This window comes from Poecilia latipinna, unplaced genomic scaffold (genome assembly GCF_001443285.1).
Source record: "Poecilia latipinna isolate Pla-1442-1.1 unplaced genomic scaffold, P_latipinna-1.0 Scaffold515, whole genome shotgun sequence".
Lineage (NCBI taxonomy): Eukaryota > Metazoa > Chordata > Actinopteri > Cyprinodontiformes > Poeciliidae > Poecilia > Poecilia latipinna.
In genome coordinates this window covers 136,152-151,791 of record NW_015113131.1, presented here as the reverse complement: position 1 = coordinate 151,791, position 15,640 = coordinate 136,152, and the positions used below count along the sequence as shown (strand labels likewise).

Below are 15,640 nucleotides of genomic sequence, written 5' to 3'. Positions count from 1 at the left end.
GGAAGTAATAGTTACTTCGTGGCAATGATTGGTAGCTGCTATATTTAGTAGATTTAGTGAGTCTAGTCAGTTTCAGTAAAATGTAACTTTATTAACCCTACAACATTGTGTGCTGCAAATTCAAACAGGATTTCTGAGCCCACAGTCTGTGATTTGCTTTCCAACATAAAGCATCACAATGCTAAATTAACACTTATTTTTTTCAATTACAACATCTTCGCTGTATAACGTTTTTAGGAAATTGATCGAAATGGTTTCAAAAGGCAGGCTACGCCTCTTTTATTTAATTGGATGGGCAGGGAGTCACTGGGGGATTCTTATTGGTTGATTATTAAAGCGCTCACCTTAGCTCGGGCAGTGATTGGCTGAACTGTCAGAAGGAAGTCAAGTGTCACAACATTTAGGCTTTTAAGCTTTGAGTTCAGAAAAACGATCGGAATCAATCGAAAACACATAAGATCATCATATATATTTTCATATTTCTACATTGTGTCTCGGATGAACCACCCTGGCGCGGATTAGGTTATCCGGCCGTCAATCCACCCCCGATCCGTGCCGAGGATTAGATATCGCCGCGGACTTTACCACCACCGCACGGCAGAGAGAGGAAAGTGGGACTTTATTGTTAAAAGCTAGCCAGCTAGCTTTTCAAAGCGGCTTGTTTGTGTGGGTATACCGCGGACCGCAGGCTATATGGCAACGAATTACGAGCCTATATATGGACTTTCAGAGGACGAGGTAAGCTTGAATTGTAATTAAGGTGTTATTGAAATGCAGAATGGAGTCTTTGGGTATTATGAGGGGCTGGGAACAGAGATGGCTAACGATTAGCCGTGAGTGGGGCTACCAAGCCCTTACCCACGGCAACATTCCGCTGTTGTGTTCAGGTTGCTGTCAATTCCCGCCACGGGTCTCTGTCGTTTTGTCCACTTGCATTTATTTCATAATAAGGTATAAACTAAAGGCCAGCAAACCACGTTGTGCTAAAGTTTTGAAATCAAAGTCTCCACTTTGTATCCTGCATTACACCATATGTAGCTGTTTCTGGGAAATCAAATTATCTTTCTTTTTTTTATCTTTAGCTTGAAGGGTTAAACCTACAAGTGAGACCTAAACACACCCTGCTAGGTAGTAATCACGATGAACAGACCGCTGAGAGAGTGAAATAGAGGCATGCACGGTCATATGAGGTCACTCTGTGGACACCTTGTTGGCTTTAACCTAAAACCTACAAAAACACACAGTGGTAATTATAGATGAAGTGCACATGTGATTATATATAACTGCATCACAGTCACGAGTCTAGCAGAAGAGCATCCCTACTTCATGTACCTCTTTGACATTTTCAGTACAGTCACAAGAAGCATGGTGTATGGAGATTTTTTTATTTTATTTACTTTTGGCATTATTCTCAAATGTGACTCAGAATAACTGATGAGTAATCAAAGTTGTCATGTTTTTTAATTGTTGGTACATTTGGATGATACTTTGGGAGCACATTGCGACTGCTTGTGTCAAATACAGACATAGGTGATATTGATTTAAAATTTTATCACAGTATTTTATGGCAGTCGTTGCTATGGTGACTGAAGTAGCAGTAAAAAAGTATTTTAAAATTGATTGCTGTCGTAGTTTCTGGGTGTTTATCAGTGACTATAGAGCACTGGTCTAAATGAATGTATTACTCAACAGTGCACTCATCCCATTGTCTCATGATTTGATTAGACCTGTTCAGTGATAGGATGGATAAAGGTTATTTATTTTCTTTTTTTTTCTAGGTCATTTCAGGTGACAGTGACTGATCAATGTTCTTGATCAGAGCGATATTTGGTTGCCTGATATGTTACGTGTAACTGCCATGCTGACTAGTTCTGCATGGCCCGTTGGAAGGACTTTTCACTTCCCTCGATGCACATACAGGGGCTGTATTTTTAGCAGCTGAGATGCTAAACGCTGCAAAGAGGTGTGGAGACTTTGTGATGGACAGAAAAGAAAACGGTGAAAGAGTTGGTTAATCATAGTTGATATTAATCCTGCAACATTCAGCTGTATTATTGTGATTCCTAGAAACTGTGCAGGCGTACTCTTGACCTAAATTAATTGCCTCATCATTCCTGATCTGACATCTAATCCTATAAGGCAGGGTTGCCCAAGTTCAATCCTCGAGAGCTGGCTGCGTCTCTGCTCCAGCACACCTTAATCTAATGAACAGACCATTACCATGCCGCTGTAGAGCTGAATGACTGTGGTTAGCGAATTCTGCTATTTGATTCAGGGATTTTAGAGCAAGGATGCAACTAAAAGCTGCAGGATGGTAGCTGTCGATTACTGGTCCTGGGCACCCTTGATACAATGGATACTTCTGAGATGATTGTATTTCAAAATGGATATTAGTGGTACAAATGGTGAGATGTAGTGCATAGCAACAGATGGGGTTGAACATCAGAGGATAGTTGTAGATACTCAAACTCTTGCAATTTCTCTGGCATTTGGTTATCAGGACGTTAAACCATAGATACATTATAACAATTATGTTTTCTTTTTGCAGGATTTGAAAACTGAAACTAACTAGTCTCATGATATTCCATGTTGATACCACAAACTCCCAAATGTCTAATTTCAAATATCATCATTGCAATATTAGTTTTTTTTAAATTATATGACAGGAGGGGGTAAGAATTCAATATTTGTTTACTGTTATATTCCTAGTAATTATAAATTCACATTTTGCATAATATTCAGCATATTAGTTGGACTCTCGGCATTGCAGATGTTTTGAACCGGACAGGTGATGGTGACCAAAATTACAAACGGTACAGAAAGATGGAAGCATCATATTGACAGATTTATGGAAGAGTAGTGTGGAAAACCTGGTTCCACTGAAACTGATATTGTTATGGCAACATTCAAAAATAACACTGCAGTTGCATGATTTCCCTATATTGTTGAGCAGAAGGTCATTTAGATCTGCAACTTCACACAAATACCACCTCTCTGCATATTAAGTTTTCCAAATACCGCAACACTATCAAGGAAATTTTAAAACAGTATGACGGCAGAAGATTTTTTTTCTGTGTTTTACCACAAAAAAGAATAGACAGAAACGTCTTATCGATTCCAGTCTCAAAATTCAAAATGGCTGCCACAAATTTAAAACAGTTCTTTTAGCTGTTTTTAAGCCTTTGGTACCTGTTTGAAGGAAAATTCAAAGTGCTTGATGTACTCAGCTTTGTGGGTGTTTGGTACACTTTATATCGCCTCAATCAAACATCACTAAGTTAATCCAAGTGGTGGGGTGCATCTTAAATAAAATCATTGTCTGAGTTAAGCCAAATGGCTCAAGTGTGCCGCAGGTTTTGGGTATGGCAGTGCACAAATTTAATGCTGATTGTTAAAAACACAAGCAAGAAAAACTGCACACACTGATTCAAATCTGTTAAGGAATGCTCCAGTCTCATTACCTAAATACTCATCATATTAGATTTGTTTTTTTCTTAAACTGAGTTGATGAAGAACACTTGTATCTTTGGCAGTGGTGCATTGCATAATTCAGTGCATTAATTGTAGCACAAAAATAAACACTTTAAATTTCAAAACAACAGGTCCATTGAAAAACACCTGAAACAGTCTGGACTCCCACTAGCTGCTCTTCATTAGAACTAGTGAAACCACCACTGTTGGTTTAATTACAAAAAAAAAAAAAGACAAAAAACCTCTCGGAGAGAGATGAATGCAAATACTCATAGAATGATCAGCATTTTTTTTTCTTCTGTTGTTGAACTTTATTCTTTCTCTGTTAAGTTTGACCTGGAGACTAGTCGGTGCATCTGGCAGATTGAAATCTGTCATGGGTTTACAAAGTTATGAGATAATTTCCTCTGAAAATCAAATAAAGGTCCTCTGTCGTCTTCTTGTTTTGCAGCATGAAACGCGAGTGCTACGGGTCAAAGTTATTGCAGGAATTGATCTGGCGAAGAAAGACATCATCGGTGCCAGGTAACTGTTTTCGATGTGAAACATTTCACTCGAGTGCAAAGATTATGGAGAACTGTCCATTGCACCAAGTTCAAGTAGTCTGATTCTCTGTCTGCTTAAAATTCAGCCATTTAAACTGTTTAGATGAAAGAAATATTAGCGTCATTACTGTAATAATGTGTGGGATGTATCATAATAAAAGTCGGCTATTAAACCAGTCTCAAGGCTTTAGCTATTGTGTTCAGCATCCTGCTCTTTGACTTCTAGGGTCTTCCTATTGTTTGTCCTTTCAACCCTGGAAAGATCTTTGGAGCAAAAAAAAAAAAAAAAAAAAAGTAGTTCGCAACAAAGACCTTGAACTTTCAAGTGTTAATCAATTATTACCTACTTCTCCTATCCTATGCATAATCCACCGTAATTGCACGTTTTCTGGATAGAAGACTTTGACTAATAATTAAACGTGCCGTGTACCTTCTTGCATGTGAGAACGTGCAGATGTTAACTTTTCTTTGAGAATGTTTTGTTCATCACTGTCCTCCGTCTGTGAACTGTGAATGTAACATTACACAATACACCTTCTGCAGATTTGTGCTCTGTACTTTGAAAGTGCTTGTAACACTTGTACTTTTTCATGTTTTGTTATAGAACAACCACAAAAAACAATGTATTTCCATTTTTTATTTTATTTATTTATTTATTTTTTAAACACAAAGGAGTAGGTCGCAAAGGGTGGCTTGGGTTTAATTTCAGCCCAATTTACACTTAAAGAAATGGAGTCCACCTGTGCATTTATAAATACAGCTGCTCACTGAAGGCCTCGTAGGTTTCTTGGAGAATATTAGTGTACAAAAATAACTCCACGAAGACCCCGGAGCAGACCAAGTTTGAAGGATAACGTTGTGGAGAAGCTTAAAACAAGTTTCTGTTTCAAACTGGTCCAGACATCCAGCTAAAGTATCCAATCAAGGAAAGCAATAACCAATAGCTTCTTTCGCGAAACATTTCAGTAATCAACCTGCGCAGACAATCCACCTCTGGCCGTTTATGATTCACGAGTCGAGATGAAGATGTCCCTCACAGCTGCAAGTTCTCAGAAATTAAACCGGCACTTTTGGGCAACAGGAGGTACAATGGGAGTTTCATAATCAGTACCACACATAAAATGAGTATTCCCATACTGTTCTTTTCAAAACAGGAGATGCAGATGAGTTCAGTGCAGCGATCCTGCTGTTGGACAAGCAAATGCTTTAGTAATGTGTATTTTCCAGGCACACTAAGCCATTTTATGACACAATCAAGTCACTATTCTTCATTTGTAATAAAAAAAAATACTTTGCAATTTGATGCCTTGAAATTGGGTCATCAGATCATTGCAACTATGTGGAGTTTGCATTTCCAGCCATGCAGGAAATGCAGCAAACCTCTAGAAGAATGTGATGTGGTCAAATCCAACCATGATTGTACCTTTTGTCCTACATACAACACGCTAAGTTTGACAGTAAACAACTCACCTCACTTTGAAAGACATTGCAAACACCGTCGGTAGCAACATCATGCCACTGGTCACAGTTGAGTATTTAGGAAGACGGACTAAGGTCAGAATGGGTAATGCTGTAGGAAAACCTGTTGGATGATGTAAGATAATGAGGTGGAGCTTCACTTTCAGCAGGAGAACATCCTAAACATACAGCCAATACAAGGGTTTACATCAAAGCATGTTCATGAGTTATAATCAAGCTTTTTTTTTTTTTATAATTTTTTTGCTGGTTACAGAAAATCACAAAAACATTCATCAAAATGTATAACTAAATAGGTAACAGTTCAAAGGGTATGAATACTTATTGCAAAACACCAATTCCAAGTCTGAGATTTTGTATACATCAGGCCGTTTACTGATAGGAGTCTAACAATAACTTTGTGCTTTGATTGATTGCACATAATAAAACTTCAATCATGTGATAATCTTTAACTCCACCAGCTGCTATCAGTAAAACTACTTATGTTGTAAATTGAATGATGAGTATAAATGTGGTCTACCTGATGCTGGAAATGCATCAGATGCACTGCTACTGCAAATAATTCTAAACAAACCTTAGGTATCCTGTTTTTTTTTTTCTTTTTTTTGTTAATTCCTCCTACAAAGGTCACTTATAAATGTCTGGTCTGTGAAAGCTGTAAATGTTTGTCATGTCGTTTTAAAATTACTTGAATGTTAGTTGCCTCTTTAAATGTTTTTGACATTTTAATAGGTGAGCAGCTTTAATGTTTGAACTAGCAAACTGATCAGAACGAGGCTTAAGCTTTTCAAATCCAGGATTTGTCCTAGGAGGAGTGCCTGCAGTGATACGTCTGCTTTTTATTTTTTTTTCATTTTTTTTTTATTATTATTTTTTTTTAACTTCTTCAAAACTGCGTTGAATACAACAAATTCTTAGAAGGCGGGCCAAACAATCCAACCCTCGAATGCCTGAATGGGTCTGTACACGAAGGAGCGACGCAGACGAACGCAGCAACCCTGCAGCAATTGAAGGATTCTCAGAGGAGGCCCTCTGAGTGTTGGCAATCTTTTTCTTTGTTCGATTAAAACTCTGAACACGAACATTACCAATATAGAATAAGACATTAATTGATTTTTTTTTTCTTTTAGTGTTTATATGCAGATAGATTTACTGCGCAGCCCTCATTCAGAATTAAACCTTCGCCTCTCCAGGGGATTACAGTAATGTTTTTTTATCTGACCAGAATACGCCTCAGGGTGTTCAGCACGGGGCGAGCTCTTCCATGCTGGCAGCACGGCTCAGGGCTGACTGTGGCCAAAGCTGAACTGTACTGAAGAAACACTGAATGAGGGCTGACGTGTGGTGTGCTCGCACAAACGGTGCTGACTTGGCAGTCTGTCACCTTTTGGGAGACTCAAACAGTGCCAGCTGGTTCTTCATTTTGCTCCAAATGTCTCTCCGAAGATGCTGTGTTGCTTCTTTAGTACGCAAAAAACTCTTGTCTGTTGTTTTGCTTTTGGTATATTTTAGAGGTGCTGATGAATCCTCCATAAATTGTATTGGAGCTTGGTTTTGAAATCCAGCTGCTCTTATTGTGTTGAGTTGAAGTTTCCTAATTCTCTACCTCTGCAGGGATTTTTTTTTTTTTTTTTGCTATTAGAGGAAGGCAGGGAAATGCCTCCCAAAAGAGCTGAGATATTGAAGGCTTACTGCTAATGTTTAGTCTCTGTACATGACAGAACCACATAAACATGCAATTAGAAACTGTGGGGATCCTGAAGACGCCAATTAGCAATCAAGCAGCCGCACATTTGCTTATAAGGATACAGTTTCGGCTAGTTTTCTTCCATGTCTGTGCTCCTCGTTTCCCTTGTGTTTTTTTTTTATCTTGTGGATTTAAGGCAGCACTTTAGCTGGCAGGAAGGACACACTTGGATTGGAATTTGATTTATTTCCAGGCCCATTTGGGATGGCAGGTATCCTAATAAAAGCCTATCATGGCAAATCAGATTTAAAGCATATTCCCCGATGGTCTGAATTGTGTCCAAATCAAGTTTTGCTGAGCGATTGTAACTGGAAGCTGTGATTTAGGATCTGAGGAGCAGGCAGCTGGCTTCATTTTGACTGAAAATAGCAATCGGATTGTTCGCCCAGGTCAAGTCAGTATGCCGATGATCGTATTTCTGGAACTGAAAACATTTGAAGTAGTTTGGTTTAGCTTAAAGGGTGTAAAATGAGGGCACAGTAACAGGCTGTTAGTGAGTTTACCGAATGTTCTCTCTACAAATGTTATCCTCCCACACCACAAAAATACCGTGTGGAGGATGTTTGTGTGTAAATCAGCTCTGCGTCATACTAAGTCATGAAACCACTCTTACTTGAAGTACAAAGTGTTAATATTAGGGTTCTGACATATTGGTGATTATAATAGATTTTTAAATCACCAAAACTTCAACTCTCACAGTTTACATCAAAGCGAATTATTAACAATGTCTAATCTTTTTTTTTTTTTTTTTTTTTACTTTTTTTTAATATTAAGGGAGGATCATTAATCTTGGGTTACTGTTGTAAAACACAAATATAAATGTATAAAGGCTAAAGTTACTGGGGGATAAACAAAAACATTGATCGTGATAAACTGCCTCCTAATCTAGACAATGACATGGAAATATTACTTAGTGAGGGAGTTCCTGAATATTTTTGTTCCACTTTTGCCTTATAAATATTTAAGCTTGTTCAGTCATGTGGTTTTTTTTTTTTTTCATTTCTGCATAGAGAACAATCAGTTTTATATTTATCGCCACATTCTGTTCACAGTTTGCAGCCTATTTCATTTGTTTCAAACTATTTAGTAGAAATAGACCCAATGCCTATGAAAAGATTTCAGTGACATCTTTTTACAGCTGACTTTTCCCTCGCTCATACTTAGATGTGAGCATACTTGGATCTGGATAAGCAAATGTAAAAAAAAAAAAAAAGCATACATAAAGTTCTATGTGTATGTTTAAAGCAACTTTAAGCACATGCGATACTTTGAAGGGAAAAAAAACTGATACATTTGTCCAAATAACATCTTGGGCACGTAAAAAACAATCTTTTTTCTTTTTTTTTTTGTCTTTTTCTGCTTCCTGAGAATTGAACTCTGGTCCTGTGAACGCTCCAGCTCTGCCTCTCTAAGCAGATCTCACCTGAGCCTTCTGCCCTGTCAGCGCCTCCAAAGTCATGTTACTCTCTTCGTACGAGTTGCGTGTTCACCTCAAAATATTTTGCCGTTTCTATTTTTAAAAACCCCCGTCAATACGGCGGTAGAGCCTTATCTCACCGTTTCCAAAGCTAGGCAGTTTTCATATGCAGGTCGACTTTAGTACACGTTGTGTGTGTGATCCTCAACTACCTGTTTGATGTGTCTACAGCTAATGTTGAAGGACTAGAGGCAGTTTAATACTAGCGATCCTCAAGCTTACAGCTGTTGGAGAAGCGAAAAGCTCAAGATGTCTTTCGATTGTAAAATTGTGATTTTTTTTAATTTTTTTATTTTTTGCAGTGATCCTTATGTCAAGCTTTCCCTCTATGTTGCTGATGAAAACAAAGAGCTTGGTTTAGTCCAGACAAAAACTATTAAAAAGGTAAGTTTAAATTGACGTCCTGTTGTGCTCTGCTTCCTCTTGTCTCCTGTGTTACATCATCAGCCAAATTCAAAGGTTTTTTGATATAATCCTAAAACACCCCCTTAAAAATTTCCACCAGGTTTTTGCATGAATGAGCGGAACCATTTCATTGCAGAAGGGCGGGATAAAAAGCACATTAAGGCTGAGGGAAGCAGTCCTCCCATTTATAGGTTTAGTGAAGTCTTCTCAGCTTTTTTGGAGAGGAGATATTTTTTTGCAGCACGGGGAGCTGTTAGTTGACATTAATGTGAATGATGATTAGTGATGCTTTTAATTGCAAAATGATATAAAATCTATATATTTTTTCTTTGGTCTCCAGTGTAATTTATTCCCAAGTGTTGTTTTTGTCTCTGAATATTTAGTCCATAATGCAAGGGGTCAAACTCTGAAATAGTAGCCCGACGCAGCTTCTCAACAATACAAATATTTGTCACGTTCTTACAGATTGGCTTAGCCAGAAGCAATCTTCCAGCAAAAAGCCGCTGTAGGAGTTGGACAGCTCAGGCCTCCATGCAGGCAAACATATGCTGCCAGTGGCTATGATTGCTTTGTAGGATATAAATAGCTTGACAATATATTTCTATGTGGAGCAGAAAAGGAAGTATCAGTGCTTGGGCTCTTCTGCGGGTTCTTTGTTTCTTTAAGTGGGACACCTCTGACAGTTTCATTATTGTAGAAGCGGAGTGGATGGCTTGTGGCTGAATGATATAAAGCATGACTTAAAGTGGAGGAACTTGACGAGACTAGCGTCAGTATGAGCTCCAAAAGCACTGATGATTTGGATATTTCCTGCAGATTTTAACTTTTTTTTTTGTTTGCATCACTTTCACAGCAAAAAGCTGACTCTCAGAGAGCACTTAGTTCAGTGGTGCTTTTTGTCACAGTGTTATTTTATTACTGCAATGAAATGTTTTGCTAATTAATTAGAGTGACTTGTGAAATGTAGTCTGAGAACTGATTCAGTCAAACGAAAATGAGGCCTACCTCATGACTGAATCAGTTCTCAGACTAATAAAATCTGTAATATGAAAGACAGAAGAAAACATAAGTTCTGATTCATCTTTGAAGAAATATGTGAAGATCTTTGAGACTTTATTTAAACCCAAATATCCAATAATTGCATATAAGTTGATTTGAATTCTTACTCTTTAGAACTCCTGAGAGTCACTTGCACAGTTATGGGGTTTTAGTCCGGCAACAAACTGGTCTAATCAGATCTAAACTTTGTATTTCAGACCCTCAATCCTAAATGGAACGAGGAATTCTATTTCCGGGTGAGTTCAGCTTTTAAATCTCCTGTGTTACAATTAATGTTCTGTCTTTATTACAACAACCCTTATGTGATCTTATTGTGTGATTGGTAAACTTATTTTGCTGTTTCGCTGTTTTGTAGAAAAATGTATCGTGTGGATGAATCCATATTGGCTGGAGAACAATTGTAAAAATCAATTTTCGTGTCATGCGCCACAGATGCTCAAATGAATTTAAGTCTGAACTTTGACTGGGCCATTTGAACACACAAATATGCTTTGACCTAAATCATTACTTTTTAGCTTCACTCCATTTTGTTTTGTTACAGGAATACATATTGCTTTATAACCTAACTGCACTTTTAATCTATTCACAACTTTAGCCCTGATAGGTCTAGTGTGTTCGTTGGTCTTCATGATACTGTTTGTTCACCAATGTTCTTTAAAGCACCTTGCACAGAATTTGATTTACAGACATTGCGACACAATACATCTTTGTATTGTAAATACAAAGCAGCCCCTTAATAGTTTTGAGGTCTCTGTTGAAAAAAACCATCCAATTTCCCTGGAATAGAATTGCAGGCTAATACCTTTGAATTTAACATTCAGAGGTTGTTTTCCATCAGATATGAATTTCTTTGACTGAACAACTCCAATGACGTCGCTCATCACTGTCATTTTGTTGCCAACACAGGTGTGCCCACAGAACCACAGGCTGCTTTTTGAGGTGTTTGATGAAAACCGATTGGTAAGGTTCACACTTCCTCCCTATTTATCACTGTTTTATGCTCCCCTTAAAACAACTTATTAGAGCTTATATGTTTGTTGATAGCATCAAATGCTAAAGTATTGTTAATAGTAGCATAGTCTTTTATGCTTTATGCTGAAATATTTTGGTATTTAGACACTAAAGTGGAATTTCTCGTAGGACTAATTTATCTGACTTTGTGCTGCTTCTTTTCATTTATTTTATTACAAACATAATCGACTGTCTGTGATGACTTTTGCTACCTTAATAAGTATGATCAATTTTTTTTAGCAGTTTGTTGAGGCAAATTTATGCACTAAACAACTAACAGCTTGTTTGCTTGTTTCATTGCTCAGCTACAACAGCGTCTGACTTTAACAGCTCTTGCATTCATCTGCAGTCAGATATCAACGTATTTCCTTCCTGAAAACACTGATTTCCTCCATATGTAAAAATACCCCAGTGGCAGGCCTTCAGTTGCCATAACAACTATATAAATGTCAAGCAGTGCAGCAGTTAGCATTGTAAGCAGGTATTAATGATAAATTTGATAATTCACGCTACTGTGTAAGCTTGACTCTGAGGACATGTCGGCGAAGCTGATGGAATAGTGAAGTGGTTTTTGACATAGAGTCTGGAGAGTAAGTGTATGACTAATACCAGGGTGATCTCCAATGTTTATGTCTCCTAAATTACTTCCAGGATCTGCAACTAGGGCTTTTTGTTTTGATGAAATGGACAAAGTTAATTTGGACGTTCCGTTCCAGATAAGACTCCAGTACTGTCTTTCTGGTTCTCACAAATTCAGAGCTGTTGGACGGCGCTGAAATTACGCTGTAGTTTTCCCTTACAACTCAGTCAAACCGGGCAGATTTTATGCCTAAATCATCTTCGATGTTGGCCGACAAACTGGGAATACAGTGGTGCAGAGAGAGAACTCGTTGGCAACTCTTGTTATGAATAGCACACCTTTTTATTTATCCCCCAGTGCTGTCGGAGCTCACTGTTTCTGTATGCAGAAGGATGACAAGAAAGCACAACACGGACAGCCTCAAGCGCAGTTCTCTCCTTATAAGTCTGAGGAGGTGCTTCCAGGCTGTCCTGAGGCGCTTGCCAAGCCAGCTCCTCCACCCCTGGCCTGTGTGTTTTTAATGTTTGCTTGTTGTTTTGTATCCATTGATTTACATTTGTGTTATCAGATAGTTTTAAATTTGTGCTACATTAAGACAGGGATGCAACACTGAGCCTCTTGGTCCACTTGCAGTAAGGTTAAAAGAAGGGTGTTGAACAGAGCTACAGTACAGCATGCTGTTGGATTTGAGGAATGCATGTTATATCATTTTTAGCTAGCTGCAATTGGACCACACATTGACATTTTCCTTATACCGATCATGCGCTGTTACATTTCACACACTCCTGTATTGACTGGTGTGTCATCACCATACATAGCAGCATGCCAAGACACGATTCCTTCTTTTTCTCTGCACTCCTTTCCTTCATTTTTTTTTTTTTTTTTTTTAGCTCATTTTGTTGCAATAGAGCAGCAGCAGCAGCTTGCTGCAGAATGGTTTAGAACATAGCGAATGGTCACAGAAGTTAAAAACAAGGCAGCTTCTTTCCAGACATGCATTTCTAAAAGGTCAAACGATGACTGAGGTTTTGTCGGTTCTCGGCTGGCTCAGGAAAAGCAATCCTTTCTTTTCAACATGCTGATAGATTGGTGAATCATGTTGCTATTGAGCAAAACAAAGCGCTCTTTATGAATGTACAGCATGCTGTTGGAGGTGCTTGAGCGTTATTTGACCTTTTTTTTTTTTTATGTCATTCCGGATTAGAGACAAGGATCACAGCCGAGTTGTATCCTGGGCAACTTTTAGTTGCAAACAGAGCAGCCTATAAAACAAGCGGCCAGATAAGTGTTTGGCTCTGTGCTTGAGAGACTGCGTGTCTTTTCTGTGTGTAGCTGGATCTCCAGAGACGACCGTGTTGTTTGTCTTATCAAAGCTAAAATCTGTCAGATGGTCTCTTTGCTTTTCTGTTGCCTTTTCATCTGGTCCATTTTTAGTAACAGTTTCCTTGCAAATCCTTATGTGGTTCTGAAAGTTCCCTTTTATGTTTAATGTTGTGTTTCTGTTATTTTTGGTTGAAAAGGACGTTTAGTGGGTCACTTGGTAAGAAAATTGTCTTGCTTTTGTTTCCTGTGTTGGAAAGAAAAACTGGATTCCTATTGGCATCCTCTTCTGGTGAATAGATCATATTTGTCGAGGTAAAATGCGCTTTTATCTCTTAATTTTAAAAAAAAAGTTAAATTTTTTTAATGTTAATTCTCCTTTGATCTTCCATCTTAATGAGATGTGGATGTAAAAGACTAGGGATCATGTGCTTGATAGTGGGGGCCAGTGTGGTGGTGTAACCTGAGGTGCTGGGGCCCTTTGGAGTCATGTGACTACCAGGCAACCCTCTGTCACCTCGGTAACCAGGAACTCCACACGCTCCTACCCTATCATGGCAGGAATGCTGGCTGACACTCGACCAAGGCTATTTCTGCTGTCTGTCGCTAGTGCTTGGTGTTCCTAATAGTTTGCTGAAAGGGGATCCTCCATTCTTATTTTTATTGTAATATAGTTGCCCATCCTCTTTCTGAAGTCTTATTTTTTCTGTATCCTGTTGCTTCTGTTGTGTTCTTGCGGTGAGACGACTCTGGTCTGTGTGCAGTTCACTGTGGGGTAGGAAAGTTGTGGAAGAGACTGGGAGTGGGTGGGAAGGGAGGGAGGGGGAAGAAAAAAAGGGGAGAAGTCATCTAGCCAGCCAGTCAGCCAGTCAAAGGAGAAGTGGGCGACACAAGAAGAGGAGGCAACCAACAGTAAGTCAGAGTTTTAACAGTAAGTGAAAGTGAACGGAAGCCGTGGGACATGAGGTGAAAATGGCTCAGCGTCTGCGTTTATACTTTGGATCTGGCCGCAGCAACACAGCTCCGGAGATGCTGGAAACGGACTCGGAAGAGCAGCGAGAAGAGGGCGAAGCGTCCAGAGCGCGCTACGTGCGGCCTCCTCGTCTACCGAGGCCTCCTCAGGAGTTGGGGGCGCAAAACGTCTCATCTGGAAGTTTTGGTTTGCGTTCGGATCCCTCACTCAAAAGGAGCTCCTCCATGTTCATACCACAGCTCTCCACCTACCCCGAATCACGACCCACCAAAAGTTCGTCCGTGCAGATCTCCCTCCAGCGCTCTGACGGATCAATTAATAGACATTCTGGTGGCCTTGCAGATGATGTCCCACCGCCTTGTTATACACCGCCTGGACCTGCGCCTGCATATCCCGAACCACGGACTCAGGAAGACTTTCCGCAACAGCCGCCTCCCCCATACTACAGCCCAGATTCCCAGTTATCACTGAATGAACCAAACCTTCCCAAACGCAGAGTTTTTAGCATCGGTTCTAGTGGCTATGCTACACTGAGTAGAGGCCAACCTGGTGTTAATGTTGGTACCATTTGTATCCAGAGGAATTCTCCTGAGATTTTTGATGTCCAGCATTATCTTCTTCCTTATGGTCAAGATGGCCAGCAGCAGACTTTAGAGCCATGTGCTGGTGTTAATGGTGCAACACAGAAACTAGTTTTCCAGCTACAGCAAAACCAAAACCAGGATCAGACCCACGATTGTCAGCAGGCTGCTGCCTCCCAGGGCGACTTTGGTCGAGGCATCCGCACAGTGCGTTATCCCAGAATCCGACTGCAGAGGAGCTCATCTCATCCTAGGCTGCTGCTGCTGGAAAATAAACATCTGAAAAACGGGGCAGACTTCCAGACCATCGAGGAGAATCAGACTGATGTGGAACTGGGAGCAAAAGATAGATCAAAATGTTGTACTTTTAAAATCAGTGGGGAAAACCCCAGAAGGCAGCCGCATTTCAAGATATTCTTTACCCAGAGGGGAGGCGGAGATCAGGATGCGAGTCTTGGCAAGAAATTGGCAACAAATAATCCCCAGGTAAAGATTATTCAAGTTTAGTTAGACTCCAGCTGGCTTTTTAAACTTTTTTTTCCCTCTCACTTATTATTAATTGTGTTAGATTGGAGAACTGAGGGGTCCAGTAACAGGGTGGTGTGACGTTCAGGAAACTGAAAAGAACAGACGCAGTTACTAGTCACACTCACTGTTTTCTTTTTCACTCCTTAGCCACAGGCATTTGAAATTTTATTCACATCAGGCAGTTCAGCTACAAAAGAAAACAGGTTTGTGTGTTTTGTTTTTTTTTCTGTTCACTTGTTGCCTCCTATGTCTGAGGAATCTAACACCCAGGTTTTGATAAAACTACCAATAGCAATTGGATCTCTTTTAAGTGTTGCCTGTTTCTATCTTTAGCCGTCTCTAAGCGCTGGTGTTGAGTTTAAGAGCAGGCAGATGGTTTTTTTTTTTTTTTTTTTTTTTTTTTTTTTGGCTCGGGGGGGGGGGGGTTTTGAAATTTTCAGCGTTTTTCCAAGGGTTTGGGGGTTTGG

General features: G+C 39.5%; 1 protein-coding gene across 1 annotated transcript in view; it reads left to right on the top strand.

Annotated features, from left to right (window-relative positions):
- Positions 1 to 388: 388 nt before the first annotated feature.
- nedd4l (NEDD4 like E3 ubiquitin protein ligase) overlaps positions 389 to 15,640 on the top strand; it is a 55,049-nt gene continuing 39,797 nt past the window's right edge. The window contains exons 1-5 of the mRNA XM_015040531.1: positions 389 to 738; positions 3,923 to 3,996; positions 9,019 to 9,100; positions 10,378 to 10,416; positions 11,087 to 11,140. Of these exons, the coding sequence (XP_014896017.1) occupies positions 694 to 738; positions 3,923 to 3,996; positions 9,019 to 9,100; positions 10,378 to 10,416; positions 11,087 to 11,140 (294 nt within the window). The 5' untranslated portion in view covers positions 389 to 693. The remainder of the gene's footprint in view (positions 739 to 3,922; positions 3,997 to 9,018; positions 9,101 to 10,377; positions 10,417 to 11,086; positions 11,141 to 15,640) is intronic.